Source organism: Nyctibius grandis, chromosome Z (assembly GCF_013368605.1).
Source record: "Nyctibius grandis isolate bNycGra1 chromosome Z, bNycGra1.pri, whole genome shotgun sequence".
Classification (NCBI taxonomy): domain Eukaryota; kingdom Metazoa; phylum Chordata; class Aves; order Nyctibiiformes; family Nyctibiidae; genus Nyctibius; species Nyctibius grandis.
In genome coordinates this window covers 95,087,090-95,111,367 of record NC_090695.1, presented here as the reverse complement: position 1 = coordinate 95,111,367, position 24,278 = coordinate 95,087,090, and the positions used below count along the sequence as shown (strand labels likewise).

The 24,278-nt window shown below is 46.5% G+C and overlaps 1 protein-coding gene across 2 annotated transcripts; it reads right to left on the bottom strand.

Annotated features, from left to right (window-relative positions):
- Window positions 1-14,435: 14,435 nt before the first annotated feature.
- On the bottom strand, window positions 14,436-23,810 carry BRAT1 (BRCA1 associated ATM activator 1). 2 transcript variants are annotated; one of them, XM_068422602.1, is made up of 13 exons: window positions 23,562-23,810; window positions 23,103-23,257; window positions 22,171-22,318; window positions 20,913-21,285; window positions 20,698-20,817; window positions 19,444-19,535; window positions 19,066-19,184; window positions 18,364-18,550; window positions 17,893-17,966; window positions 17,214-17,316; window positions 16,832-16,930; window positions 15,649-15,827; window positions 14,436-15,431 (listed from the first exon to the last, which is right to left on the bottom strand). In XM_068422602.1, exons 1-13 carry the CDS (start codon window positions 23,737-23,739, stop codon window positions 14,700-14,702), a joined length of 2,559 nt encoding a protein of 852 aa, XP_068278703.1. In that variant the 5' UTR covers window positions 23,740-23,810; the 3' UTR covers window positions 14,436-14,699. The 2 variants fall into 2 exon arrangements, with proteins under 2 accessions (XP_068278703.1, XP_068278704.1); XM_068422603.1 differs by having other exon boundaries at window positions 22,171-22,315.
- Window positions 23,811-24,278: the final 468 nt, after the last annotated feature.

Here is a 24,278-nt window from a genome sequence, read left to right as displayed (position 1 = left end):
GGGCTGGCGAGGCGGAGCGGAGCCCGGCAGCGGCGGCGGCAGGAGGAGCAGGAGGAGGAGGAATAGGAAGAAAAAGGGGGAGCAAAGGGGGGGGCTCGGCCCCTCCGCCCGCGGGATTCGCCGAGCCGCCGCCGAGAGCCGCCTCCCGCCGATGCGCGGGGCAACCGCCGGGGGCGCCCTCGGGGCGGGGCCGCCCGGGGGGCAGCGGGGGGAGCGGGGGGGCAGCAGAGGGGCTCTGCGGGCTGTGGGGCGGAGGGGAGCGGCACCCCGCTTGGCCGGAGTCCCCCTGCAAACCGGGGAGGGGGGAAAGGGTCCTGGGGGGAGGCCGGGCTGTGGGCGCCCCGGGGGGGGGGCAGGAGGACAAGCCCCGGCCGGGCCCGGGGAGAAGGTGTCCCGGGGTGCTCACAGGCGGGGGGCAGCGGCAGGTCCCTCCCGGCTCGCTGGAGCCTGGGAGAGAGGGCAAGAGCTAAGACAGACCTGCTTTATGGAAGCGCGTTCCCCAAAGAGCCTGGGGCTGAGCAACGCGACAGCGCTGCGAGGGCTGGGAGCCCTTTAATCTCTGCTCTTAATGAGAACTGAGGGCAGGAGTGGGTGTCTGGAGACAGAGCCCGAGTGATGTGGTTATGCCGGCGACTGATGCCATCTCCTCCATGGGAGCGGTGTTTGCATTTGCCTTGATGCTTCATTCAGTACATCTCTCCCACATGACCTGGATGCATTTCTGTGTCCCACGATGTCCTTTAATTTGGGAATATTTTCTGTTCTTGGAAAGGTTAATTACATTAGAGGAGTGGATCTCCATTCCCATTTCTTCATGGCTTCATTTATTCTGGCTTTCATGTTTTGATCCCTTCAGTGCTTTGATCCCGCATATTTGCCACCCCTAGATGGATGGAAAAAGGAATACTCTGGCTGGGACCCAAGTTTGTCCCCAAGTGACATAAACTGAAATTAGGAAAAAAAATATGGTTTACAGCCTCAGGAGATGTAGTGGTCCTGGCAGCCCAGATGCCATCTGAACACCCAGCACAACCAAGGGTCTTGCAAGGACCAGCAGAAATGCCCCGCCGGAGCCGAGGTGGCCATAGAAGTGGACAAATGACCATGTGCTGTGCTGCGGGGTTCGCAAGCACCAGAATAAGACCATCACTGTGTGCTGCAGCCTGCAGTCCCCAGGACCTGTATTGCTCTGAAGGCACTGACAGCATCACTGATGAAAAATTGCCCTAATTTGCTGCTATCATAATGAGGCCAAGAGGCAAAGCAGCAGCTTCTCCTGGCAGCGGCGGCTGCTCATGAAACGTCTTGTGGGAAACGCTGAGATTCAGAGTGTGGGGAGGGCGGGAGGGAGTCCTAAGGCCTTGCAATAGCATCATCTTCCACTTTGGCTGCTACCCCAAGCATAGGAGATGCTCTCTGTGCTGTTTTAATTGGTTGCTGCTTGTAATTAGTGTTTATTTGTATTAATTAACTTAAATTATCTTTTGCGAGTTGCTCAGAGTACTCCATCAACATGTTCAAAACAATACAAGCCTCAAAGAGTTGGCTCCTGCCCCAAGGAAGCCGTGAGCTACAACCAGACAAAAATAGTGTCCCGATACAGGATGCTCCAAAAATGCATTTTTTTTTGCTAAAGGAAACATATTGCATTTAAACTTAATAATTAATACTTGGCTTAGCTGCCAGACCACGGACTGACAAGCACAGGTAAACAGGACTGGTGTTGTTATTAAATGTTCATATAATGATGCATTTATCCTGGGCAGACACAGGAGAAGGTGGGTGGTCCTTGAACAGGAGAGGTTATGGTGAGGGAGATGGAGAGCAGGGACAGAGCAGGCGGTGAGGAAACAGCCAAACATTCACTCTGACTTTTTAGGACATGAGTGGTTTTATTAAGAGAAGATCAGTACAATGGGAAGCAGAAAAGGGAGGAGGAGATGGTCAAAAATGGGATGAGAAGACAGCCGGGAGTTAGAGAGGGCAGAGGTGCAGTGAATCGGAGGGACGGTGACGTGAGGCTGGGGAGGGAGTGGAAGAGCGCCGGGACGGCTGCGCTCAGCGTTAGCTCAGCTGTGATTAAAGCCGGTTGCAGCGGAGACGTGATGCTCACCACAAGTGGCCTTTATCTGCAGTGAGCAGCAGCAATCATTGTCCTGCTTCTACACTCAATTGTTTATGCTGAGTTACGTTGCCTAGAGAGGCCACGATCTGTTGCCTCCACGTAGAAGGATGCAAAACACAGAGGTGTGTGCCTTGGGTAGGTGAGTGCAGGAAACTTCATGGAGCAGCATGTCCTCAGGGGGAAGCAGAATGAAAAAGAAATCCCCAAACCAATGCCTAAGAGTGGAACTTAAGCAACTGTAGTTGTTCAGCTGAAGAAAATTGTATAGTGATACGTAAACAGCTGCACGAGGAGAAAAGGCAGGTACCTGAGAGCTGTTTAAGCCAGAGAAAAAAAGATGTGGCTGAAACCCACAGCTGCAGGCTGAAGCCAGACAAATTGAAATGAGAAAATAGGCGTTAATTTTTAAAGAATGAAGCTGATTAGCTGCTGGAACCAATTACTGGGGAAAGTGAAAGTCTTTCCATATGGTAGTGTTTTCCAATCAAGATAAGATGCCTTTCCACGAGATGGGTTCCTGGGTTCAGCAGAGCAAGGATGGAGTGAACTGTAGTGGTCTCTGCTCTATGTGAAGAGGTGACCTCATGGTCCCACCTGGCCTTTAGGAAATGAATTGAAGACTGTGCTCTTGGTGTGTATTACTAAATCCCTCCTGGATAGCTGTGATGGTGCTGCACTGGGTTGTCCCCTTCTGAAAAGCAGCTGGGCAAGGGTGGCCAGAGGATTGCTCAGACCCAGCCTGTCTGATGGGACTTTGTGCCCTGTCCTGCCAGCCAAGCTGGGCATTGGTGTGAGCAAGACTGGTAGTGCAAACCTCTGCCAGGTCTCTCTGCGTTTGTCACCCCAAGTTGACACGAGGCTGCTGGATGCCCGGCTGGAGGTAGGTGACCCCCAGGCAGCATCATTCAGCCATCCTGAGCTGATGAAGAGCAAGCTCTACGCTGGCTGTAGGGACCTTTTTGGTTCTGCCCCTGACCTGCAGTGTGACTGGGGCAAATCATTTCCCTTCTGTCCTCCTGGTTTCTTTTTCAGCCTTGCTTGCCCTTTCAGCTTGACCCAGGGCTTCTGCTGGGGCTCTCTCCTGGTGGGATTACACCCTGAATATCTGTGCAGTTATTTTTCAGATAGCAAATTGTGAAATATTCTCCTGTTATTGGAGTTCTGGCTATTCAAAACTCAGAGTGCTATTTCTGTATCCTTGTAATCTCGAGGCAGTTTTGAAGGGGCCAGGATGCCTCTTGATTTCAGTCTGTGCTGCCATCACAACGTGTAAAAGCACATGAACTAACTTTTTTAAAGTTTGGATATTAGTGGCAGCCTAGAGAAAGCAATGTGGGCTCAGCTCTTGTTCTCTCTCTGCTGGTCAACCACAAAGCACTGACCTACGTTTGGGCAGCGCTGCAGAATTACTAGCAGCTACTTTGCTGTTTGTTGGTCCTAACGCAATTGTAGCCACAGCTGGGCAAGGAGCTGTCTCGCCTTTGGACTGTGCTGTGCACAAGGAGGAGAATTAAGTAATGCACAAAAAAAATAATAATTTAGTCTTGTGTTGTTGCTTCTCTGAAAATGAGGCAGCTGCAAAATTTGCTAGCAGGGACAGGCATGAAAGCCAAAGGGTGAAATCTGCTACATGTTAATGGTGATGGAAAGGAAGAGGAGAAACAGGAGTGACTGGTTTGTGGTGGAGACTGAGAGTTACCATCCTGGGAGTTACTGGGAGGATGTAGCATGGACCTGTCTAGGGACAAGTTCACTCCTTTGCAGGCTGAGGATCGGGTGGTGTGTTTCTGGTAGACAGAGGGTCTGAAGCAGGAGAGGAGGGATTATTAAAGCGGGCGTTCACCTTGAACAGGAGAATCTGAGGGACCACGTCCGACAAGGCTACAGAAGCTTTGCGTGTCCTCACTGAAATCAGTTGGTTTGGCTCTATGCGTACATCAGAGGGCACGAAAGGGAGATGAAATGTTTCTTGTCTCTTCCATTCACGCATGATACCCTTAAAAATGCAGTATATTGTGCTGGTGCTGTGGAAAGGCTCCTCCTTTGCCCAGCTGCTGCCCTGGGCGCTACCCAAGCTGTCCCTGTTTGTGTGCCAGGACGTGCCCCGGGATGCTGCCTTGTGCCCTATCCATCACCCTTCCCCAGAGAGCCCTACGGATGAACGTCATGGAGGCATGAGTGAACAGCGAAGCGACTGTGGTACTCAGATTTTTTCCCGTGATTCCCTTGAGAAATCCAAGTGGAGCAGCTGGGATGGGCAGCAGTGGAGGACAGCTTCCTTCCCTCAGCAGGAGGTGGTAGAAGAGGAGAGCAGCAGGCACCTTCTGGTAGGTGATGGAGCGGAGGCATTAGTGTCCCTAAGGCAATGCTCGTGCTCCATCTGGAAAATGCACCAGACCAGCAAAACTGTCCCTCTCTGCTGTCTCCTGGTACAGTCCAGGCCCTGTTGGCAAGCTTGGGGAGGAACATCAATGAAAACAAGTGTTTGGCTGACGTTACTGTGGCGCCACAGACTTTAAGAAACAGACAAAAAGAGCCCAGCCCTTCTTTGATGAGTGAGTGCAGTCTGCTGTCACAGGCTGATGCTGGAGGAAAAGATAAGGGCGGGGGGGAGGAAGAGAGAACAGCGATGGAGTGAAGGTGAAAACACTGGGCAGAAGATCTGCAGGGGAATGAAGAGGAGCCATTTATTTGCAAAAGTTGCTAGATCATGCTTCCATGTGTACCCTGGGCAGCTTCTAATACTATGGGTTTATTTAGAGTTAAGACTTTTTACTGGCACTACAGACTCTTGAGAAGCGGCTGTCAGCCCACAGATCTAGGCAGTAGCTGGTCCAAATCTGTCCTGTGCCAATGTAAGGAATATTTATTTTATCCCAAGCTGTGCCCATATGCAGGTTCTTCTTCCCTTTTTGCCACTGATTTCATGTTTGAAGCCTCTCTGTAGGAAGTCAGTGTGGATGCTCCATGATTCATTCCCATGAGGAAGCGTGATTTCAGGTCCCCATATGGTCACAGAGGCAGAAGAGGGGGTAGATATATATTTTTACAGCAAGGAGAATGCAACTTCAGTGTACAAATATGGCCTGGCATATAACATCTGAGGAATGTAAAAAGTGTTTTGTTTTGTTTTTTTAATTTTTATTTTCATGATTGCTTCCTCTTGGCTCCTGATTACGCTTTAGGAGCAATGAGGAAGGAGGCTGCTGCCTGAGCAATCCATCCCAGGCTTTGAACTCAGCCTGGTACCCGGTCTGTGTGTTCCCTGGGTTCAGCAGAGTCCACTTATTGAGGCCAGCAGAAATAGCATCTCACTTCCTGGCTTCAGAGGAGGTGTTAAGTAGGACATAGTTAAATTTAGGATTATTAGTAAGAGAAGAAGGGCAGCTATTTGTTTTGAAATGCTTTGGTTTGATAATAGATCTTTGGGCAAAGAACTGTGAAGAGCTGCCCTTTGTAGAGGGCTAAAAGACAAGACGTTTGCAGTACGGAAACTGTCTCTGATGCAATAAATTATTGGCCAGAAGTGGATGCCTGGGAGCATTTCAAGTTTCTATACATGCAGCACTGACTGGCACCCAGTTCTGCAGCATTTCAGCCCAAGGAGTATCTTGCTGATGTCAGCAGCCAGCAAAGGGCTGGGTCATGTCCTGCATGGGCATCTTGGTCTACAGGAATATGGGGATCACTGCGTGATAGCGCAGGTGGAGGGGCTCTTCTTGGTGGAAACTCCATTTTAAGGTTTATCAGAGTTTTCCTTAAGACAGAGACATCAAGTTTCACATGGGCAATAATGTAACTGGCGACAGTACCCTCTATAGAAACATGTCCCATATAGAAGGATGGAAGTCTGCGAATGAGAGGCAAAGCCCCCCAACGAGCTGTCTGCGTAATTAAAAAGCTGCAGTGAGATGAAATACAAGATGGAGAGGAGAGATAGTTGGAGGCACTGAGAAACAGAAGCGCTTTCAAGTATTTTACTGCAGAGATGGCTGGAGAATTTGCCAGGGGCCTGATTTTTCTCCTTGCGCTGTCCTTTGCCAGGTGGATCACACTGTGCAGCCTGGACACCATCGCTGACCCAGAAACCTCCAAATGCTGGTACAGGTGTGAGCGCTAAACTCACCTTGGGCGTAAGGCAGCCGAGAGTCATAGGGCTGCAGAGCTTTAAGTCAGAGCTAATATCTGTGTCTTGTTGCACTCATGCACCACTGTGATTTTTTTTTTTTTGCTTGTGGGTAGACTACAGCCTGCTTTACTCTGGGCTAGGTGATGATCTGCTTGCGCTCAGCGATGCTCCAAAGGTGGCTAAAGGCCAAATGCAGTCGTTGGAAACCAGCTGCAAATTAATACACGGTGTGTGATTAATGTGCTTTTTAAATGTATTCATGTCCTGTCGCACTGGCTGCGGCTCTCGTGTCACATTCGGTGTTCTCGGAACATTTATTAGCCTTACAGATCCCTTGATTATTGCTTTCTCTTTTATAATTAAGCCATGAAACTCAGCATGGTGCAGCTTATGTGGTATTAATTCATGCCTGGCCTGTTCTGCCTGTGCCCTAGGATAGGCTAAATGCTGGCAGCTGGATTGCTCTCTGCACAGTTGCTGTTCTGTAATTTTTTAATATGATTATAAAAATCGCATTCTGTGTGCATACAGGCAACTTGGGGCTCATCACTGCCACACGCAGTAGCGAAATGTGGTGTGAATTCCCTGGGAGCAGGATCTGCCCCCGGCAGTGCTATGAGAAGGGGTTTCCTCCTCCCTAGGCACTGGCTGATGCTCTCCAGGTCGGTGCTATTAGCTCTGCTTCGGTGATAACGCAGCCCCCCCATGCTCTCCACTCCCTGCTTGCCCATTTCAGGACATGCCTGTGAAAATGTGAGTCTTGCAAGTGAATTCTGTTTCGCTCCTTTTCATCCTGACTTTTCTTCATGAGGTTTAAGCTGAATCCAGGATTTCCTGTGAGGCTGCAGCTTCACGTCAACTTTCTGTCGGCAGCAGCTACAATGGCTGTTTGACCAGTTTTCCTCCTGGCTGATCGCTCCTGCCCCCAGTACGGCAGTTTAACAGGTGGTGTGGCCATGTGGTGAGCTGAACAGGGAACAAAAATATCATAAACTGTGTCCGGTTTACTTATTTTTTTTTTCCGTCTGCTGGGAATTAGTTGTAGGAAAGACTATGCTGAAGGAATTGGAGCTCAGTGCTACTGGGAGGGAAGTCACTGGAATGACCCAGCAGCAGTGCCCCAGCCACTGCTGGCCCAGAGGTAACAGCATGAATGCAGAATTCATGAAGTCTTTGCTGGGCTGGATGTTGAGCCACTTGCCGTCTCTGCTGGCTAAGTCCAAGCAGCTCCACAGCTGCCTCCTCTGAGGCCTGAGATGCAGCACAGGGTGGGCAGTAATGGGCTCCAGCAGCTCTGCCCACATGGCTCTGGTCTCTACGTCTGCTGAAAGTCCTACCAAACTTCAGATACGGCGACAAAGTGCTGGGGGCCAGCTATGGAAGAACACACATGTCAGTGACCCTCATCTACTCTGGATGTGAGGGAAACAGCCTGGAAGCCATAGGAGCCAGGGCACGGGATGCCTCCGTGTACAGCTGAACGGCTGCGCTCTTCATGGACCGCAGTAATGCAAGGGCAGTTCTGCTCCGCAGCGTGCGTGTTAGCTACACACATACGCATGCTGCTCAGCTCATCGATTACTGCTAATCAAACCATTTCTGTAGAGACCTGAATGCTGATCATCTCAAAGCTGCTGTTTCAAAAAACAGTGCCAAAACCTACGTGCAGGATGTAAAGCCGTAGAGCAGAAACTGTTTGAGCTCCAACGTTTCTATGGAGATGGATCTTTGATCTCGTAATAAATAAAGGGCGGAGAAGATGCTCACGAACTAGGGAGGAAGGCAAGTCTGATCCCTACAGGGCAGAAGTTCTCAACAGGAATTAGGGACACAGGAGGTTTCTCTCTCTTTTTTCCCTCCATGATGCCATGTTTGTAGTAACGGCGAGGTTGAGCTGTCTGCCCGCCAGCGCTGCGGCGTACGCCGAGGACGTGCCTTTCATCCAGCCAGACAGCCGGCGTGCTACACCTTTGAGCTGGCTCATTTAATGCTGCTGAAAAGTCAGACCTTTGTCTGCACAGCAACATTCACCCGGTGCTGTGGGATTTAGAGAGCAGCGACACAGGGTTTTAATACCAGTATGAGACACACTTGTTTTCTTGACTGTGGTGAAGCAATCTGAGGAATAAGAACAGCTAGGAAAAGTGCTGCATTTGTGGATAAAATATAGAGGGGGAAAAAAAAATCACATTTTACTCTGGCACAATGTGAAAAATAGAAGTGTTTAATATGCTGATGTGGAGATAGTGACCAACAGTCGTTGGCTTTATCCACGTGGATGAGCTTTGACTGCACTGGTGACTCGTGTGTTGTTAGAGCTGCAGCAGGATCAGGGCTGTTACTGCTGGCACTGGAAACTGGGGCTTCTGTGGATGGGGCCAAAAGAGTTCATTAGGAAAGGGCAGAATTATCTTCAGTAGACGCTGAGAACAGCTGCTTGGAGTAAACGTGGTCACACGCACTCTGGCAGGATGTTCTCGCCAAGATGCACTGCGTTGGCGGCTGATGGTGATCCCTCGTGTCTGGGTGCCTGGATGTGCCCGTACAGCTCTCGCAGCCGGCGGCTGTGTGTGCCGAGCTGTGCATGCCTGGTGTGCAGTTCTCGCTCCGTTTGGTAGCCGGGTGGTGGCTTTTCCTGGTCACTTCTGATCTGTTCACAGGACATTGACTGATCCACCCCTTTGTGCTACCAGCACGGCCTCAAACAGGCTTTTCTGCAGTGTGTAAGAGTACATAGCATGAGCAAGCTATTGTATACAGCCTGTTGCAATACATTTTCTCCTATTTTTTTTTTTTAATTTATCTTCCTCAGATGCATTGAGCTGCCAGTTGTGCTAATTAGGGTCTCTACTAGGGGTTTGCAACACCCCACCCAGGCAAAATGGTGCTTAAGTACCTATTATGACTTCCTCCCACCCAGTCCCACCACTGCTTTCACTGGAGCAAGTGACCCCTTCGTGCCTTGCTGGTTCCCAGACTCATTAACAACTCAACCATTACTTTATGTTATTTTAAATTTCCAGTTTAAATGCTTTATTTATAAGGATATATGTTGTTTGCAGCTCTGAAAAAGTTATAATCTTTTCCAGATATTGCAGAAACCTTCAGTGGCCATAGCCCACAGGTTCGCTTTAGAAGCTGACAGGTGGGGTTTTTGTTGATTTTGTTGTTTTTTCAAATGATCCTCACTGAAAATACTGTCTCGTAGCTCCCTATTTTTCAGAAATGGACCATTTAGCCAAGAAAGCCATGTTGGTGTCTTATGCACTAGTTCACTGTGAAGAAAATATATTGAAAGAGCATGCAATATTAAAGATATTGTGAATCAAACTCACTTCCACTTGTTTCAGCGGAGGCTTTAGCCTTGTTTTCATGGGGCTCTTTGTCAGAACCTAAAGCATAAAATATTCTGACAGGTCGAAGTTAAGGTTACTAGACGGTAATGAAAACAGCATTTTTATCCTCAATTACATGGACAAGACAGGATTGCTGTGCAGCCACAGCTGTTTGTCTCACGGCTGTGACAAGCCTGTATGGATGCTGTCACTTAGCAACCATTGCCATTTGTGTTTTAACTGCAGCTTTTTTGTTGTTGGCACATAATGAGAGTTGTAATCATGAGATCAGTCCCATCAGGGGTGTTTGTTTCTGAGAGTGATGGGCTCCAGGGCTCACCTGTGTCCCTGCCCAGCCTGTATAAGGGCTAAATCAGAAGAATTTCCTGTGCGATGGCTAACACCGCTTAGTAAGGAGTTACTTTGGGGTTGGCTTGGCTGGGCCAAGTTGTGTTTCAAGATCTACAGCCTGGATTCACCATCTGTCAGACCTGGCTCTCTAGCTCCTTCATGCTGGTCAGAGCCCAGCACAGAAGCTGGTTCAAGGCCAAAGCTCTGAGTGTGGTGGTGAGGGACCAGCCAAGGCAAGCCTTGATGTCCCTGTGCACAGCAGCGAAGCTCCCTGCTCCCTTCTACCGACCCAGGCTGAAAGCTCAAGGAATACGGGGTTGATGGAGACTGGAAATATGAGGACCAAGAGATAATGAAATGGGAAAACTGAAGATCTGAGAGTGCATCTGTCTCTTCAGGGTAATTCCCACCTATCTTGCACTAAAAAGGGGCAGTTCTACCATGGTTCAAGCTTTAATGCTCTACAGGAGCTGTTTAAGGTCATGATTTTACTTTACACCTGATCTGGTCTAACTGGGCAATGTTCCTCAAAGGGGTGGGTGCACCCTTGGTCCCAAGTGTTCCTGCCCTTGCACAGAGTTTAACAACAGGGCAACTGCAGAATGAGCTGGGGATGAACTGGGTTTGGATGGGTTTGTTTTGCTGTGTGAAAGGTATTTTGCAGCCCTGTTGTATGTTTATGGTAAATAAACGCATTAAGCTGCTGTGCTCTAAGCAGAGACTTGGTATTGGTATTGCAGACAGAAATTCTGTTTTCTTTAGTCTCATTTTGCTTTAACTGAAACAGTTGTGTAATTGCACCTGTAGCATTGCAGGGACTTGATGCAGACTGCTCATTTCCCCTTCCATCTGGGATGAGTTATAAGTGTATCCATGGTGTGTGTTTGCGGAGCCCTGAACGCTTTCGTTACAGCTGTACATCAGCAGCTTTGTTCCACCCTGTTCAGACACACAGTGTGCTTCTTTCAGGGAAAGCCCTTACGTTTCTCTCTGTGCTGGCTTGCAAGGTTATAGGCAAGATCTGTCCTGCCTGTGGAGGAGCGCGTCTGACGCAGGCTGAGGTCTGGCCCTGTTAAATTGGTGCTTTATTTCTCAGCAGGGGACAAAAACCACTGCTCTAAAGGGAAATGACACAGACTACAGAGGTGCTGCTACTGATATATTTTTCCATTGTAAAGTGCTGAGAACTTCTGTGAAGCTCGTTGATGAGTTTCCTCTCTAACACACGGTGGTTTTTAGAAGCCTTGATGACTGTGTAGTGAAAGGTAGAGCAAATTTTATTAGAGATGGACAAAAGAAATTGTCAAGATATGCAAGAGTTGATCTGTAATCACAGATCACATATATCTAAGCTAAAGCAACAGCTTCAGACATTTATGGCCCATTTTTCACTAAGCTGTGCAATTAGTATAATTAGGCAAAGAATAGTCTTTGGATTTTAAAAGTCCAGTGTATTAAAACAGAAAATTAACAGCCATTCTTCTGGCAGCTTTTATAAAGCTATTGCTAGTGTAGGGCTGAGCCAAAGATGCTTATTGTCTCCTGTGTCTGTTTGAGTCTGAGCAGTTAAAGGATAAATCCTTTCTTCAGAGCTCTGTTGAAATGCATTGAGAGCAACTCTAGGAATTTCATACCTGTGTACAGATCAGGCAACAGAACTTACTTTGCCCCTGTGCAGATAAAGAGCTGAAATGAGCTTTGTGATCTTCTCCTTTCACAGTGCCAGCCATTGGAGACATAAATTTTCTAACCTGTGATGTTTTGGGTTGATACCACTTGTATTGTTACTGCGTGCTATCCACAGGCCACCTTAAAGCAAATAAGTCCTGAGCCTTGGTGCTTCTTGGATTAAATGAGGCCCATGTTTAGCCACAGCCTTTGCTGAAATCAGCTGTAATGTGTGTGTGTATTGGAAAAACTCTCTCAGTGGTGCCTGCCTCCTGGAGGAACTGTACACAGCTACAGCTACAGCACTGATGGTGTGAAAGCAGCAGTTTCCACAGAAATCCATCCCAACAAGGCAGCTTTGAACTTTCTCCTGTGTCTATAACGGAAGGCAAGGCAACCCACCTCTATGTCACTGGGAGTCCTCGGTGTGAGACAGGAGCTAGCTGGGTGTGCAGAGTATGGAAGGACAACTGTTGTCACACTGTGAAGTGGTAAGTAGCTCTTGAAGGGAATGCTCAGTATGCATCTGGGTGTAACATGTCTGCTCCTCAGGACTGTCTCCTTGAGAGTTAAACCCTCCCCCTCGGTGCACCACAACCACAGCTCCTTGGCAAGATATACCACGTGGTGTAAATTCTGAACCCAGCAGAAAGCTGTGTGGCTGGGATAGGGATCTTGTGGAGGTGCAAAAAAAGCTTTGGTAGGTAAGAAGTGGGTTGAAAATGAGTTAGCAGTAAGTGGCGTAGGGCTTGTATCTGAGTTCTTAACAGTATGCAAAGATGGGCATCCTATAGAAGGTATGGCTTCCCAGCATGATGGATGATTCATGTTAGTAGATGTTGATGTGTGTTTACTAATTCAGTAGCTAAATTTTCATCTCGCAAGTCCCACTGCCATCATTTTCTGTGGAAACAAACATGGGATTTTTCTTTTGCTTTCATCTCCCATAATCATCTCTCTATTCCCTGGCATGTGTTCCTCATGCTGCTCAGACATTCATGACTCTTCATGTTTCTTCCAATTACCAGGTGCAGGATGTCAGTCTGAGAATCTCAGTGTTAGTAAGACTCTCTACTGTAACTAGAGCAGCAGAGAAAACTAAGGGGATGTAGTGAGCTCAGAAGAGAGAGAAGTACAAAATCAGCACTGAGTCACCTAATTGCTAGAGGTGGAGACCTGTTTTTAATGAAAGATGAAAGGACTCCTTAATTCCCCTTCTAAAGATAAGGAGCCCTCCCAGTTTGTTGTACATTGGGTTTTTAGTGTACGAGCATCCTGTGTATAAACAAGACTTTGGACTGCAATTAGGCAAATGGTATCAACTTAACAATGTCACCATCACCCCAGTCGATATAAAAAGAAAAAAGTTCCATTAAAAATTAATAGGTTAGGGAGTCAAGAGACCTCGGTAATAAGCAGTGGAGTTTCCCTTCTGTAACAAGTCACTTTTTCAATTTGCTGATATTTGAATCATTCCTTGGAGTCTCCTAAACTGCACAACCCTGAAATCACAAAACACTAGTGCTGAATGGGAGGAAGATGTTTACCCAGCAACCTGCTGTCTCCTTTCCTGGAGCATCTCTGACCTATTGCCAACTTGTAATGCTAGTTTTGGAACTATAATCCCTTCACCAAACAGGATTCCCAGAACTCCACAAACAATCCACGCTTCTTTAAAAGCAAATCCCCAATTTCTGAGAAAAATGCAGTGGCAGGAAAAGGCCTGATTTTTAATATCTTCTGTCTTTTGCCAGGTGTGGACCCTGCTCAGGTAGAACTGTGTGTCAGAAGCAGAGAAATTACTTTCTCCGAGTAACAGCTGCTGGTACAACACCCAAGGGCTCTGTCACACATAAAGCTGCACACAGAGCGATAGGTAAGTGTGCTGACTTAATTAAAAGGCGTAGAGTAAATCTTCAACCTCAGCAGCAAGAAATTCGAACTACATCTCACCCCATTGTACTGCTGCAGGGATAATATTGAAGGAGGAGATCATAGAAGTTCTTGCACTGCATTAGGTGCTATAGCCTCCATTAGCCTAAAATGAGGGTTGTGTTCCTGCCTTTACACAGGCTGCAGGAGGATAAAGGATGCCAAGTGACACCTCAGTGCTGGAATGAATACAGCATGGTTTGACCTACTGGTAAAGGTACTATTTCCCCCATCCCAGGTTTCAGAAAGCTTCTTAGAACATGGCAAGACATTGGAGTAAGTTACAAACTACAGTATTCGCTGAGTTTTTTAAAAAATTGGCAATTTTTTCTCAGAAAAAAAGTGTTGCCATTTGCACTATAGCTGCTGTTTTTCTAACTGTTTACTGAAGCTAAGCACAGATCTATTTTTATCATGAAAAAGCTGCAGGTGTCAGTTTCTCTTACTAGTTAGAAGCTATCCTAGTTTTTTAGGAAGGGAGAATAGGAACACTTGAAAAAAATCAGCAAAATGGAACTTGCTTCTGGCTTCAATTAAGACAAAGTCAGCTTTTTAGTGTCGCTGCTCAGATCAAACAAGTATGTTATCTATAGAAGAACGTTCGTAATGTTAAGGATGATCAGCTTTTGACTCCTTAAATGCCACCTTCTGCTCTAGACCTCAAAATGCAACAGGAAACCCGAGAACTCTGTTTTTAGAATGGAGATACAGGCAAGGTCAAAACAAGTGTCCCTAAAACCAGTCTTCATCAGTTTTAGCTACTCTGGCTCCAAAAGGAGCATGCAACAACTTGTTTTCAGTCACTGTTTTGTTTTTAAAAAATGTTTCCTTCTGTAGGCGTGGTTTGGTGCTTTCTTAAAGGACACAGGACTTAAAAAAAAAAAAAAGGAACAAATGCATTTCTTAATGTGTTTACTTTGAAAAACAAATCACAGTTTATTGGAAACTATACTTTTTAACAAAAAATTCAACTGTATTAAAGCAAAGATTTTCTAACCCATTGAACAGCTAATGAAACCATCCTTTTTTTCCATTTAGTGTAACACTTCTTTTTATCCTCTCTCAGGAAAGACTTTGTGACTTTCATGACTGGTAGCAAAAAAATTCTCCTCCAGAAGAGAACTGCTTAAGCACTGCTCCCTCAGAGCAAAAGATGTCTTCAGTAACAGTCAGCTTCATTCTCCTCTATGGTCCCCACAGTAGCAAGGATGTCCTGTAAGAGGGACTGAGGGCTTTTTTCCACATGGTCACTACTTTTATTTAGCTCATCATGTAGCTCTTCTAAGTCTATTGTACCCAAAGCTAGCATCATGATCTCTGGATCTTGAAAATCCACCCCATTACCACCATCTGTGAGGAAGTTCTGGGCCAGAGAACCTTGCCTTAGTGTCCTTTGTAACCAGGCAATGCTGTCTCGTGCAGGTGAATCTCCAGTCCCTTGTGAATCCTTCAAGGTACTAATTGGATAGAAACTACTTCTTAAGCCAAGCAGTATATCACAGGCTCTCTGACCTACTGGTTTGTCACAGTCACACAAAGACCGAAACAAAAAGCTGAACAGTTTTGTTCGGCAAAATATCTGCAGCAACTCATCCTGATGAATGGAACTAGTGACTGCAGAGGAGACAGGAGCATACGGGCATTCAGGAAGGCCAAGTTGGCAAATTGTCTGACTACAGAAAACTTCAACCAGTTCCAAACCACCAAGTCTGACTTCCCAGTCTAAGTCATACTCCACAGTTTGGATCACTCTAGAGACAAACTGCTCTGTATCTTCCAGCTGACCTGTGCAGCCTTGTCTCAGCCACTTGGTGAAGATACTGATCACAGCCCTCCTAGGAAAGCCCTCTGGGTCCGTTGACAAGATTTCTTGAAGCTTTGCTACAGTGTTCTAAATGTAAAAAGACAAAGAAAGCACAATGAGGGGAAGAAGGTGCAAAGAAACAAGAACAGTGGAAGTAAAAAATCTAGTCTCTTCACTACTGGTTTTGAAATGTGCCTGCATGAGACTGGAGATATAACTTGTGAAGAAACTTCTAAGTAGTACAGCAGTAAACTGATGTGTAGTTCTGCTTGATTCTGCAGTGGGCTACACAAAGTCATCATACCTCTTTATTATACTGATTCCCTACGACAGGTGACTCTGAAGCAAAGTAAGTAATGAAGGCCAAGTGTCCCACAGCAGTCACAGCACTCGCTCGCACGTAGCTTTCTGGATCCTCAAGAAGATTTTCTGTAAGCCTTGGCACCTCCGAAGACAGGAGAGACTGCCTGAACTCATCCTGGTCTGTAAACAAGACAGCAATCCAAACAAGTGAGGCTTTACTCTCTCAAAGCATGAAGCTGTTTCCAATGCAAACAGTTCTTTGCATCATACAAGGATGCCCACTGACTGCAGGGACAGCTGCCAGAGAGCTGAGCCACTGCAGGGACCAGGCAGCTACTCACAAGAGCACAGACGCTCTGTGTCAGGCTCTCCATTTCCCAGCAGCTTGGTGACTTTCAGTCAAACCCTGCTAATCACTGGAACTTGGAAAAATCCATTCACAGCTGTTCCAGTGGCAAGAAAAAACTTTCTCTGGGCAAGCAGGGACATGGTTTCAGCCTCATCAAACTTATGCCTTTGTTTAAAGGAGGAAAATAGTCTTCCTTTCTTGTTGTCAAGGCATACGGCAAAGAAGAAGAATGCAACTGCAGCACTGAGAGAAGCTGCAGGATAAACTGCTAATGCAGCAGAGTGTGCTGGATACTTCATTTGAGACCTGGGGACAACAGTAGTCAACAACATTCCCTTATCCTCCAACATCGCAGAGCTGCCATAGGAGAACTAACATTGCCTTAGTGCTACCTGCTGTAAAGCCTGAGCTACCAGTAAAGTGGAAAACCAGTAATTAATTCAAAGCATGCAAAGCAGATCTAGGCTTTTAGCCTCCTAAATCCCAGCCCCCAGCCTGCTGAGTGAAGGCAAACAGACTCCGCTGCAGAGCAAACTGAAAAAAGGGAAAGTATTATCTGCCATTAAGCATTGTCACCTGTCTCAACACGCCTCAGTTTAACTCACCAAAACTACCATTAAGGAAGGCACAGCCATCTGAGTTCAACAGAAAGTACGGTAAGTTTATTAATCTTTTTGTCAGATTTTGGTTATGACCTAAGAGCAAAAATCTTGACACTTCTTTCTTTTCTTACCACTCCAGTTACAGGTCAGAGGATGCTTCACAAGCCTGACTGACTTTCATAACATTTAAAGAAATACTCTTCCAATCTGAACTGTTACATCTCTGCACCTACCTCTCAAGTATTTAATCAGAACAGTGAGGAACTCCAGAGAAGAATCTCTTACTTCCCAGCAAGGACTGCACAAACGCTTCTGCAGCACCAGAAACACATCTGTAAAAGCCAAGTGACAAGCTTGAATGGACACGAAAGACAACAAGCCTTACTGAAGCAATCACTGTACAACCTCTGTATCATTTTATCTGATGCAATCCCTTTTGCTGTTGCTGTGTGCTTCTCCCACAGTTCTTCAAAGCACTATTTGGGCAGCTAAACCTAAATTCAAAATCATTGTGACCAAATGAATCCTAAGTGCTTTAAACTGGAAAGGTAGGCAAGAGCAGATTTCATATATGCCACTCGCTGCTGTTTGTCCCAACTTGAACAGCTTTGTTACCTTCCAAGATCTTCTGAGTTTGCTGCCACTGACTGTTGGAGCAGGACAGTTCCTGCAAGCGCATCAACCACTTGGATGTAGCTTGAAACGTTTTCTTTAGCACCTGAAGCAAGATAAAGCAGACTTACTTTACTACAGTAGGAGGCATTGTTGCCTTTATGCTAGATAAAATTTGTTTTAGTCTCAAACTTACGGAGAAATTCTCAGAGTAAACAAGTACATATGCTTCCTTACTAAGAAGTAAGCCACAAATAAATGGTGCTTATACAGTATTTCTAACAAATACCTAGAAAATACCTGTTCTCAGCTTAGTACTATAAAGTTCTAGTACCTACAGCTTTTGATTTGCAGTTGTCATCGAAGTCATTCGAACAAAACCAAGCAAAAAACCAAAATGCCTTAATAATGCAAAGAATTCAATACTTAGGGGCGAAGTCAAGCTGAGCATGTTGGCGCTACTCTTAGCCGTGATGGCTCCTGTCTTTTCAAGAACACTCAGCGTATTGGCCAGTTACTCGCTCACTAGAATTTTCCTGCAAGCCACCCAGAACCAAGACACGTCTCCTACATATTCTAATATGAACTTTGCTAAGAAACAACTATTATCAGATGATTTCTCAGAACTCATCCTACGGGGGCAAGCTAATAGACTTGGATCTCTCCTTAGTTCTATACTCACAGTGGGGCTGGTGTTCGGACTCTCCAGGTATGCCAGAAGGACATCAAATAGACTTCCTATGAGTGAGTCACCGCCTGAAACACAGAAAACAAAACTAAAGGAACACCACTAAAAGAAGGAGCAGTTTAATCACAATTAAACTGCTGACATAGAGAAAGACACAGGATTGTAAAACTGTTTTGGAGAAGAAGGCAAGTGCAGTCCTTAGAGTAAAGGAGAAACATCCAATTTTTCACAACCACTAAAAATTGTGGTTTTTTTTTAATTAGAGCATTACCTGCCGTAGCTCATCACCAGAAAGTAAGGTTAGTCAAGACAGTAGGAAGAATTGGAAAAAATGAACAAGTTGCAGAAATGGAAGTGGTAGTCATCATTCACAAAGATCAGTGAAGGGGAATGAAAAATTCTGTAACTACAGAATAGTCAAGCATTTCCAAAAATAAAAAAAAAAAAGTGCAAAGATTATCCCACCTTTTTTCTCCGAGAGTGCTGCTATGACATCAAGAGCTGACCTCTGTACTCTGAAGGAATTGATCAAGATTCGGCTTATCATGCTCCCCAGAGGAGAAGCTGGACACAAGAAGCCATTACAGAATTGTAATATTGTCATGAGAGAGCGTAGCAAAGATGTACAGGGTAAATCCACTGGCAGACGAATCTAATGGGAGGGGAGAAAGAAAAAAAGAAAAATAAGTTTCCAGCAAAAGTCTCAAGCGTGCATACAGAGCAGGAGCCTTTGGTTAGGAAGCAGCAAAAATTGCCATTTCTAGTGTGTTCTTAATGTACCACAATGCTAATAACTACAAACAAATTCTCTTCCTCTCTCCCAAGAACTATTGCACGGATGGAAGGAGATTCTTCTCACTGCTTGGGAAAGCACTTCAATTTATATTTTTTCCCTGGATCAACAATTGCAGTATAAGTAAGGTATGGTAACAAAGCTTGTGAAGATGGATTTAAAACTAAGTGCAGCCCCTCTTTACAAGACTCCGTATTCCTCCGTTTTCCTATTTGGAATCTACTGTGCTAGATTTCTTTAAATTATGGAAGCCCTCACTGTCAACTCCTCTCCATGTTCTGTTAAGCTCTACTGCAAAAGTTTGCAACAAATCTTAACGCTGTCTTTCAAGGACCAATTTGATCCTCAGGCTTTTTTCCTTCTTTGAATGTTACCAGAGACAGCAGCTCCTCCAGATGAGCGAGGGTCTGACACAGGAGACTAGCACAAGATGACTTGGAGGACAGAAGACTTTCAACAGCAGTTGGATCACTAACAGACTCATCCAGCAAACCTAGAGGACCAAAGGAGGGAAGAGCTCAGGTTGTTAGTGAATACAAAGGACTGTGATTTTTTTAAAGTTAATCATGATATTCAGGTGATGTTGTATGAATATTCCTTCAAATGCAACTGTCAGTAGGATGCTGCACTTCACCACAAACACTGCTACCATCCTTGAGTTCTTCTACTCTTCCTCCTCCAGTTTTGTCTGCACCAGACACTTAAAACACTGGCAAGCAGACTAGACTCTAACTTTTCTATCACAACTGTACCTGCGTATTCCAGAGGCTGTGAAGCTGCTCTCAAAATACAGTCCATTGGCTGAAGCAGAACAGTCACTGCCTGAATCCTCACATCTTGTGGGCTTCAAGGAGGAAACAGCAGTTACCAAAACAAGAACACTTCAATTCCTTCCCAAACATCTGCCCCCAAATGCTGAGCAGAATAATGTTTTTCACGCAGGCTTTTAAACAAGCCAGCAATGACAGAGCAATGGCAGTATTATACAATTCAAGCCTTCTTCCAAGCTTCTCTGGCTAACTGAAAGCAGAGGAGAAATGGGTCTGGAATTTAGGAGCAGCCTTATCAAGCAATGCAAATAGAGAGTAGGATTCTGTGTAAGAAGGGGGTTTAGAGAGAGGCATTTCTTGTCAACAAAATGGTATCCTTATATCTTAAGACAGGTATTACTTAGCCTGTAGATCAGTATCCATATGTGCAGTATTCCTTTAACATCTGATAATTTCTTGATGCTTTTTCACTCCCTAAAGGGGAGTTATACAGAAGATGCAGGTAGACTTCTCAGAGGTGCACAACAAGACAAGAATCTTAAATTGCAACAGTGTAGATTCCAACTAGACATACAGAAAATACTTTTCACAGTGAAATGAAAGTGGTTAAGCACTGGAACAGGATGCCCAGAGAAGCTACAGAATCCTCGTCCTTGGGGATATTTGAAACTCGAATAGTGAAGGCCCTGAGCAACCTGATCTATCTGTGTAGTTAGCCCTGCACTGAGCAAGAGGTTGAATTAGATCACTTCTACACAAGGTTGAATTCCTTCTAACCTAAGGTATTCTACAGCTGTCAACAGAGTCTCCAGATGCACACTTTTGCTGGACAGCAGTGAAAGCTCTTACAATAGTGTTTTTGTGAAAGAGAAAACTGAACAGAGACTACTGGATTTGACAGGCAGTCAAATTGTGTCCATCTTAATCAACCTTGGCAGTATAAAAGTAAAAGGATTTTGCTATTTCTTCCTGAAATTGGCTGGCTGTAGGTAAGATGCAAGTGTACGTAAAAACGATATTGGCTCCTTTCATTTCTCTCCTTTGAAACTGTATTATCCTTACTATCAGTGTCTGAAGTTTGTTAGCTACTGGCATAGTTCTTGCCAACCAGTCTTACATACTAAGGAATGTAGTGGAAAAGTGCAGCGAGGCAAAAAACAGTTCTTGGAAAGACACCAGTGACATTAGTACAGAAACACTTGCAGAGTGCAAAAATTTCATTGCAGTAAGTCCTACCATTTGTAGAGCCTCAGAATTCCCACCGCCAAAGGACCTGCTTGTACTGGGGTTAAGTGTTCCAGAGCAGAAGTCACTAATGCCCAAAAACTGCCTTCAGCGTCACAAAACACAGGGGACCTGAGAAGAAAGAAGTGTAAGTAAGTAATATGTCCTATTAGATGGTGGAAAATATATATATCATCACTGGATTCAAGGTCCCAGAAGATCTTTACCATGCCATGTTAAGGAAAAGATTCGCCAGCATGTGCTGTGCTTGAACAGTCTCTTCCGTCAAAAAGGATTCTATCTGCTTTGCTACGCCTAACCACAGTACTTCAGTCCACGTAGCACGACAACTGCCAAACAAACTAGTTAACAGTTTTAATGATTGCTCGATGTGAGAGGCTGAGCTGGACTGAAGGGAATCTTCTATACGCTTTATAATCATTTGGGCACACGCTGGCCAGTCACAGTCCTTTGTACTGAGAGGTTTAGTCGTTTCAGACTCTACAGAGAGGGTCAGCATGTGCACCAGAAGTTGACTGGCAGCTGAAGCCACAAACAGGCTGGGATCCCCTTGCAGAGTGAAGATCACATCTATGCTTCCTGTGTGAAAACAAAACAAGTCACTGGAAGAAAAAACAACAGCCTTCCTATTGTGAGGTGGAGCCTTGTTGCACTCCAACTATATATTATTCTAGTTCAAGTAACATACAGCTTTAAATGGTGGCGGTGGGGTTTTTTATACTTTATTTTGTAGTCTCTGCCACATTTCAAACTCAGCCAATCCTTTATGACAAACAAACAAACAGCAAACAAAAGAAGAAAGTAACATTGTTTGCAAATCCTCAGGTGTTTTAATAACTCAGGAACAGAAGAGGACTTCAATATAACATTAGTAATATTAGGAGAGTTGACAGCATGCTCACCGTGTATTTATGGAAGGAGCCTGCACCATCTCTGGACACAACCAGTCGGAAAAACATAAACAGCAGCAACAGAACTACTTTTGCATCACATGGACAGCAGCACATACTGCACGTTAATACCAGTCCAGTCTTTTAGACCCTTCTGTACATGGGATCTAAAGCTGGTGTTAACAGCAGAATTTACATACCTGCATAACAACAACGGGACTGCAAATGTATGCAAGTATTAAGAGACAAATGAGCCCCTGGTTAGTTTCTCTGCACTAAAATCGTACTGAAATGTACCTTTTAGTAAGAGTTACAAGTAAGAATACAGAGAGCTTTTAATAAGCTATTTTTATCGTGTCTTTCATGAGATGTGCCTCTTTTCCCTCTAAAAATGGCACCATCTTCAGTGTTTGGCAAAAAAAAAAATAAAGAATTAAATGCATAACTAATTCAACAAAAACCCCACCATCTTTCAATGATTTCCTATTGTCTCTCTCATTTGACATCTGAGCAACAGACTGGAATGGAAGAGACACAGAGGATTTGGGGAGTTCCCAGTCTTAGAAGTACTCACCATCATCACAGAGGAAGTGGAGGGCAGGCTGGTGATGCATCATGCTGTGCACACCCTCCACCCAGCCACTTCGCACAGATGCATCTTCCCACACTGCGCTGTTCAGAGGCCCATCCCTGCCAAAGAGCCTGATCAACAGCTTCTCCTGCTGAGGCCAGAAGACAACACACAGAGTAAACAGTAAGTAAAGGGTCTCGAGGGGAGTGGAGAGGCTCCTCTGTCATCCAAGTCAAGAGTATCAATACTGTAGCGAAACCTTCTCTTGCTAGAAGTATCACTAAAATAGAAAATTTTCAAAATTCCATGCTTAAACTCAACATCTGTCTCTTTCATGGACTAAGCAGTAGAGATGTTCAAAACCAAAACTGCTTGACTTTAAGATGCTAGGGACAACTTACATATGTATCAGTTCCATTAGATTGCTTTATGCAGTTGTATGCATCTCTTCTCTCAAAGCCTTTGGGGTTTTAAGTTTTGTACTATAAATGTATTCTATTGTAGAAAGCAGGGCTTTAAAAAGCTCCCTCATTTTTGCAGGGAATCAGAAATTTCCTGTCAACCTACTATGGAGGGAAAACGACATCTGTTAGTGCAGTTTAAATCTACAGGATCTGTCCAGAGATACAATATTTTGCAATGACTGCTGTGAGATAGTATTATCCCATATACTGTTTTGAACTGAAAATGAAAAGCACTATGCATTAGTGTTCACAGTACTACCGTGGCAAGACAGAAGTGAGAAGACAGCAGCTTTACATGAGAACTGAAAAGGAACGGTATGATTGTAGGTCTTCATGATCATATCACTGTTTGCTGAGTTGTTTGACATATGCCAGAAATTTTATAAGCAGAATACTTACATTTTTGAGGTGTCCTCCATATAGAAGGAGGAAACAGACAGATGGCAGCAGGTACCTGGGTAGCCGACTCACCTGCAAGTGTTGGAAGCGGATTTCGGAAGCGGCAAGTATCCCAGCTAAGCGCAGCGTAAAGGAGAGGATGCTCGGACTGGGCTCTGGCAGCGCCAGCACAGAGGAGATGAACTCTGTCAGACAGGGGTTGTCCTGCAGCAGCTTCACAGTAGGATCTAGCGACCGGGTGTTGCCGGAGAAGAGGCCAGAAAACAGAGGGTCACTGCCAGGACTTCTATCCTCTCTCACAACTCTAAGGTGCTCGTCAGGGACGAATTTGGGTTCGCCTGAAGCCCAAGCCTAGGTACAGACCTCAAGTACTAAACAGCGTTTTCAGGTGTCACCGAGGAATCAGCATCTTTGAGGGAGGCTTGCCCCAGAGTCCGGGCCTGCAGACCTCCCTCCCCCTCGTACAGGCCCCTGCCGGTCACCGGCGGCCAGGGCTCGGGCGGGGGGGCCCTGCAAGCGGCGGGCACTCACCGAGCTCCGTCAGGTCCCGGAACCAGTCAAGCAGCTTCTCCAGGCAGGTGTCGTCGGAGCCGGGCTGCCGCGGGTCGGCCAGGGCGGCGCAGACGCGGGGCAGCAGGAGGGAGCACTCGCGGGTCATGGCGAAGCGGCGGCGGGCGCGGGCGATGAACCACGACTCCGGAACGGACATGGCCGGCGGGGGGCACCGACCGCAGGGCCCCTCCGCGCCCGTCCCGGCACCGGCCCCGGCCCCGGCCGCAAATCGACTGTCGCAAAGGTGGGGCGTGGCCAAGCGGGAGAGGTCAAGAGGCGTGGCCCGGGCGGGCTGGCGGGCGGCGGGGCTCGACGCTCCGCTCGCGGGGTGCTGCCGCCTGGGCTGCAGTCGGGGTGCGGGAGGGGCCCCGCAGCTGCTCTAGGGGCGGTGCCCGTGGGGGGCTGCTCTCAGGGCCGTGCTCCGCCTGGGGTTGTCCCTGCGCTCCTGGGCAAGAAGCTGCTGGCGGGGTGGCGGAGAGGAGCCGGCCCTCGCAGGGGCTGCTCCACAGCCCGCCGGGGTTTCCTGCCTTCCGGGGCCGCTTGGTGGCACTCGCGCTCCGTAGCAAGGCCCAGGCCCGCCCGGCTGGGCCCGCGGGCTCCGGTGCGGGGCCCCCCCCGGCCACCCTGCGCAGGCGCCGCCATCCCCGGCCGCAAGGTGGAGCGCCGCTCGCCCCGCCGCCGCCGCGCGGCTGGTTG

Bases quoted from the DNA above. Each gene is read 5' to 3' on its own strand.
- BRAT1 (XM_068422602.1), bottom strand. From the start codon at position 23,739: ATGTCCGTTCCGGAGTCGTGGTTCATCGCCCGCGCCCGCCGCCGCTTC. The intron at 20,818-20,912 runs GTAAAGATCTTC...CTTTCTTCTCAG, and splicing joins CTTTTCCTTAACATGGCATG to GTCCCCTGTGTTTTGTGACG. The intron at 17,317-17,892 runs GTGAGTATAGAA...ATCTTGCTTCAG, and splicing joins GTCCGAACACCAGCCCCACT to GTGCTAAAGAAAACGTTTCA.